This window comes from Bidens hawaiensis, unplaced genomic scaffold (assembly GCF_021521415.1).
Source record: "Bidens hawaiensis isolate Kalapana, Puna unplaced genomic scaffold, B.hawaiensis_p1.1 tig00003022_1, whole genome shotgun sequence".
NCBI classification, from domain to species: domain Eukaryota; kingdom Viridiplantae; phylum Streptophyta; class Magnoliopsida; order Asterales; family Asteraceae; genus Bidens; species Bidens hawaiensis.
In genome coordinates, this window is record NW_027491163.1 from 88443 (window position 1) to 95028 (window position 6586).

At 36.1% G+C, this 6586-nt stretch overlaps 1 protein-coding gene across 1 annotated transcript; it reads left to right on the forward strand.

Annotated features, from left to right (window-relative positions):
• The first annotated feature begins 255 nt into the window (after positions 1-255).
• LOC143622099 (uncharacterized) lies at positions 256-1672 on the forward strand. The gene is made up of 3 exons (XM_077093341.1): positions 256-700; positions 1191-1396; positions 1568-1672. Exons 1-3 carry the CDS (start codon positions 256-258, stop codon positions 1670-1672), a joined length of 756 nt encoding a protein of 251 aa, XP_076949456.1.
• Positions 1673-6586: the final 4914 nt, after the last annotated feature.

Here is a 6586-nt window from a genome sequence, read left to right on the forward strand (position 1 = left end):
GAAATCGCTATTGATAAGAGCTTTGTCGTCTCCGAAGTGTGTCGAAATTGTAAAATAAATATTCAAGGAGAAGAATATTCTATCGACTTAATTCCCATTACTCTAAGGGAATTTGATATCATTATTGGGATGGATTGGTTATCCCAACATCATGCATCGATAGTTTGCAATCAAAAGATCGTCCAATATTTGTCATTGGCTGGAAAACAAGTTTGTGTTTATGGAGAAAGAAAGAATGATATCATAATATGCTCGATGGTGAAGGCGAGGAATTATTTTAAGCATGGTCATCAAGCGTTTTTCGCCTATGTGTTAGACATAAAAGAAAAGGGAAAGGAATTTGATCGCGTCCCTATTGTTAATGAATTCCCTGACGTTTTTCCTGATGAGCTGCCAGGAGTTCCACAGGAAAGGCAAGTCGAGTTTAAAATTGATCTAGTTCCAGGAGCTAAACCAGTGGCTAAATCTCCATATCGGCTGGCACCGAACGAGATGAAAGAATTGATGTCTCAACTCCAAGATCTATTAGATAAAGGCTTTATTCGCCCAAGTGTTTCACCTTGGGGCGCACCTATCTTGTTTGTTAAAAAGAAAGACGGTAGCATGAGGATATGCATTGATTACCGTGAATTGAATAAATTGACCATCAAGAATAGGTATCATTTACCTAGAATTGATGATCTTTTTGATCAACTACAAGGTACTAGTTGGTTCTCAAAGATCGATCTCATTTGGATATCATCAAGTAAAGGTACGAGAAGAAGACGTGCCTAAGATGGCTTTTCGTACTCGTTACAGGCATTATGAATTCGTCATGATGCCATTTGGCTTAACGAATGCCCCAGCTGTCTTTATAGATCTTATGAATTGAGTATGTAAGCCTATGCTCGGTCGTTTCGTCATCGTGTTCATTGATGACATTTTGATTTATTCTCGAACTGAACAAGATCATGCTCAACATCTTCGTGAGGTTCTTGAAACCTTAAGAAAAGAAAAACTATACGCAAAATTTTCTAAATGTGCATTCTGGCTTCGAGAAGTTCAATTCTTAGGCCACGTAGTAAACGCAGAGGGTATCCTGGTAGATCCCGCCAAGATAGAATCTATTATGTATTGGTCTCCTCCGAAGACTCCAACGGAAATCAGAAGTTTTCTGGGTTTAGCTGATTATTATCGGCGTTTCATTCAAGATTTTTTGAAAATTGCCTCCCCGTTGATTAAGCTGACTCGAAAGAATTCCAAGTTTGAATGGAACCCAGAACATGAAAAGGCATTTCAAATCTTGAAAGAAAAGCTTACTAGAGCTCCTGTACTTGCTTTACCCGAAGGAACAGAAGATTTTGTGGTTTATTCTCAACGTATTGGATTGGGTTGTGTCCTTATGCAAAGAGGGAAGGTGATAGCATATGCCTCGCGGCAATTGAAATCACATGAAGCAAACTACCCTACTCATGATCTTGAATTAACGGCAGTTGTATTTGCGCTTAAGATCTAGAGGCGTTATTTATATGGAACAAGATGCACAATTTATACTGATCATAAAAGTCTGAAATATTTCTTTGTTCAGAAAAAATTAAACATGAGACAACAGAGGTGGTTGGAATTAGTCAAAGATTATGACTGTGAAATACTCTATCACCCGGGTAAAGCCAACGCGTCGCTGATGCCTTAAGCCGAAAGGAGAATTATTCCCCAATTAAGGTACAATCATATAAACTGATTGTAAATTTGGACTTATTTGATCAAATTAAAAATGCGCAAAAAGAGGCGCTAAAAGAAGAAAATTTAAAGCGCGAAAGAATTTTCGGTCAAGTTCAATATTTGGAAGAAAATGATAAAGGAATTAAGGTTCGATTTGGACGAATTTGGATTCCTAAGTCTTGTTTAATTAAAACGATCATTCTTGATGAGGCCCATAAATCAAAGTACTCAATTCATCCAGGTAACCAAAATGTACAATGATTTGAAGAAAAATTATTGGTGGCCTGGTATGAAAAGAGATATTGTTAAATATGTGGAAAGGTGTTTAACTTGTTTGCAAGTGAAGGCTGATCACCAGAAGCCATATGGGAAAATGCAACCACTAGAGATTCCATTATGGAAGTGGAAACACATTACAATGAATCTAATAACGAAACTTCCAAAAACAGCCAAAGGACATGACACGATATGGGTGGTTGTTGACCATTTGACAAAAAGTGCACACTTTATACCTATTCATGAAAAATATTCTTCAGAACGAATGGAGAAAGTATATATTAATGAGGTGGTGTCAAGACATGGAGTGCCAGTATCTATCGTATCCGATAGAGACACCCGTTTTACCTCAAGATTTTGGAGAAAATTTCAGGAGGAAATGGGCACCAAATTATTGATCAGTACGGCATATCATCCTCAGACCGACGGACAAAGCAAAAGAACAATTCAAACTCTCAAGGATATGCTTCGTTCTTGTATTATTGATTTTGGTGGCGGTTGGGACAAGTATTTGCCCCTAGCAGAGTTCTCTTATAATAATAGTTACCATTCAAGTATAGGGATGCCCCCATTTGAAATGCTATATGGTAGGAAATGTCACCCTCCAGTTTGTTGGGGAGAAGTCGGCCAAATAGAACTTGCGAATAAAGAAGTCGTAAATGCAACGAATGAAAAGATTGATCAAATTAGAGCACATTTAAAAGCGGCTTAGGATCGACAAAAGTCGTATGCTAATAAACGGAGACGTCCAATTGAGTTTAAAGTAGGAGACTACGTAATGTTAAAAGTCTCTCCATGGAAATGAGTGATTCGTTTTCGTAAGCGTGGCAAGCTAAGCCCACGATTTATTGGTCCGTTTAAGATAATTGCTAGTGTGGGGCAAGTGGCTTATCGACTTGACTTACCCGAAGAATTAAATGGCATACATAACACATTTCATGTGTCATATTTACGAAAATGTTTGGCTGATGAAACGGCATGTGTGCCATTAAATGACATCGAAGTGGATGATAAGCTTAACTATATTGAAAATCCAGTGGCAATTCTTGATCGTAAAGTTAAGCAACTTCGAAATAAAGATATAAGTCAAGTAAAAGTACAATGGAAACTTCGACGAGGTTCAGATACCACGTGGGAAGCCGAAGATGAAATGAGAAAACACTACCCTGAGTTATTTAAGGTATGAACAGGTTTCGAGGATGAAACCTAATTAAGAACGGGAGAATTGTAACATCCTATTTAGTGGATAAAAATATAATATTTGAAACTTGTATTCAAATATTATTAAACGAGTAAGTCTTTGAATTGGATGTCATGCATATCCATAATATCTGTATTATAATATTAAAATGGAAAAGATAAGATTGTAGAAAACCTTAACGAGTAAGTCTTTGAACCAGATGTCGTGCATATCCATAATATCTCTATTATAATAGAAATCTTATAGGGTAAGAAAATGATGTCAGCTCGTATGTAAGAAAATGATGTCAGCTCGTATCTTCTTGACAAAATTTTCTTTATGGAGAAGATTTCTTAATGTATAAGAATGCCTTATATATATAAATGCTTTCCATGCAGAAGAGTCTGATACATCATCATACGACACTCATATTTAGTCTATATAAGTGTAAACTTTTAAACAAGAAAACAGAGTAGTTGTATTATAGAGACGTTTCTATCATAGCGGGTTGTCGTCTACACTTGAGTTACTAATACGAAGAGGTAAGTACACATAACCATAATCATGTTATTTTATAGCGTGTTATACGTGCTGATTTAGTACTCAAATATATGAATATTTGAAAAATATTTTATGAGATTATGGTTCCAAGCATATGGAATTAGTGGTTTAAAAAGGGGCTATAGTTTTGAAATAAATATGGTGGTAAGCTCCAATAAAAATATATGGGTTACGAGTCCCGAGAGTTTTAGTAATTAAAACTCCAATTGATATTATATATAAAAAGATTTCGGGAGTTAAATCTCAAGGAGTTCGGTGTTGAACTCCAAATAAAAGGGGGAGTTAATAACCCTCATGGGTTAAAAATGAGCTCATAAGGAATTTGGGTGTTAAATTTCCAAAGAATAATAAGGAGTAAACATAAGGAATTCTGGTGTTGAATTCCCAAAGAATAATAAGGAGTAAACATAAGGAATTCGGGTGTTGAATTCCCAAAGAATAATGAGGAATAAACATAAGGAATTCGGGTGTTAAATTCTCAAAGAATAATGAGGAGTAAATATAAGGATTTCGGGTGTTGAAATCCCAAGGAATTTGGGTGTTAAATTCCATATGATAATAAAACATATTTTTATAAAATGGTGTACTTACTTAGCGAAAGCTAATAAAAATATATTTTTAAAATATTTTCAGGAAAAACACCCCTAGATGGTTGAAGCTTCATGGACGTGACTGAACTGACAAGAGAACCACACTTTCATGTTTAATAGTTTGTATAATAAAGTTTGTTGTTAAACATATATGTTTTCTTGTACAATATATATTTTCATAAAATAATACGTCACCACGAGTGACATATTTTGGATGTAATCTGGGACCTACTCTGATAATTATTATTATAAAAAAAATTAGAGTGTTTCACTTAGACTTGGGAACTGTTGATGTAACACACTTGTCCTTGAGTACCTTGAGCAACTTGGTGAACTTGTGGTTGGTTGGGTGGGTTTTGGTTGGCTTGGGTATTAGGAATTGGTTGAGCTTGAATTGCTTGAATGGGTTGGGCTTGGATTGGTTGAGGTTGATTCATTTGGGCTTGGTTGAATTGGGCTTGGGTAAAATGGATTGGATAAACTTGAGATTGATAAGCTTGATATTGAGTGGCTTGGGCTGGGTATGATTGAATTTGGTTCATCTGTGCGAGTCTTGGGAATGTGTTGTGATAATGGCTAGGATCTCCACAATTGTAGCAAGCTCTAATAGTTGATGGTGTTTGAGTAAACGGTTAAGCATAAGGTAAGGTTTGGGGTTGGGTAAGAGGTGAGGTAAATGGTTGAATCACTGGTTGGTTAAGTTCACGGCATGTGGTAAAGAGGTGGCCAAAATGACCGCAATGGATGCATCGACGTCACTTGAGGTTAGGCGAATGGTGAAATTTACATGTATCACATAAAGGTGGGGTCTTGTGTAAGGCTTCTCGGTGGGTTGGGCTCGTTTTTTATTTATCGATTTCCTTCTGTATTTTGGATGTTTGCCTCTTATAAGTGGTCTTTTGTTTGGTTTTAACAAAATTAGCCTTTCAAAAAAATTTAAACATATCCTTCAACGTCTTCTTCACAAGAACATCAAAATGATAGCGCCCAATTTTTGCCAGGACAAGGGCTTCTCGATTTAGAAGTCTCTTTGGCTGTTAGAATGAACAAATAAAGTTGATGGTTGAGGCTGAGACACTTGTTCAATACGCTTCGCTTAAAATAGATTTTATGCCTGTACATAATATACAATGTGTTTATTGTTATAATGTTATTCGTCGTTTAAAAAAATTAACTTACATATTTCGTTACTTGTGATGGCCTATGAGCCATTTCATTTAAGATCGGTCAAGATATTTAAATCCTTGAAGACGAGCTGGTTTAAATATATGAACATCTTTATTTTTGCATTTCATTATAGTAACAAAACCTTAAATTTTGGGTTAGCAAACTTAGATAACACTTCTATGTGGATAAAGAAAATGGAAGATCCATAGTGAAACGCAACACACGAACTCCCGAAATTAACTAAGCAGCTTACTGGCGACAACCGAATAGAACGATGGAGACGACGCAAACGAAGCATGAATCCGAATGAAACTCTGATTTCTTTGAGAAGGAGAAAGCGAGAAGATCAAAGATTTGCAAAAATGTTGATGTGAGAGAGAGAGAGAGAGAGAGAGAGATGGAAGACTGTGTATTTGATGTATGAGGACACATTTAGCACATGTGTTACAACATTAGGATGTTTAACGGGGTTTGTATATATAGCATGAGAACTTGTACCAATGAGCTATAATAAAATATAAATATTTGAGACAACTTCCATTTGCTTTTTAATTATATGTATATAATAATACGAGGTCCTTGACTTAGTTAAATACGTAGGCACTGGGAGGATTTAGAGCATCAACCATATGTTCCAATAAGCATAGATTAGGTTTCTTGTTTTTTTCAAATTCCGCTTGCCGGCGTATATGTGCCTTCAAAAGAAGCGTGACACGTTATAATTTGTGGGAGGCTATGGGTGGGGGCCGGCGTTTATTTTCTTTTCCTTTTAGCAATCTTCTCGTTCACATGTTTATTTTTATAATTTCTACTTTCCATATCTCTGTCCTATAAACCAAAACACCAAATAATCGTCCCTTACTAAACCGACTTTTAGGTCGGCTACCAAAAATAGACCGTAACTAATACAATCCCTTAATGCACCACGTACAACCATACATACACAACGAGAATAGTACAACCATTCATGCACCACGTACAACCACATACATATTCTGACTAAATAGTGACCTCCAATATCATCTAGATCATTATTTCATTTCACACCCCACCCATCACTCCAAAACCTAAACCCAACTTCCTCTTAATTAACATTATTCACCGGAATAAA

Bases quoted from the DNA above. Each gene is read 5' to 3' on its own strand.
- LOC143622099 (XM_077093341.1), top strand. From the start codon at position 256: ATGGTGAAGGCGAGGAATTATTTTAAGCATGGTCATCAAGCGTTTTTC. The intron at 701-1,190 runs GTACTAGTTGGT...GTTTCATTCAAG, and splicing joins TCTTTTTGATCAACTACAAG to ATTTTTTGAAAATTGCCTCC. The intron at 1,397-1,567 runs GTGATAGCATAT...TTCTTTGTTCAG, and splicing joins TCCTTATGCAAAGAGGGAAG to AAAAAATTAAACATGAGACA.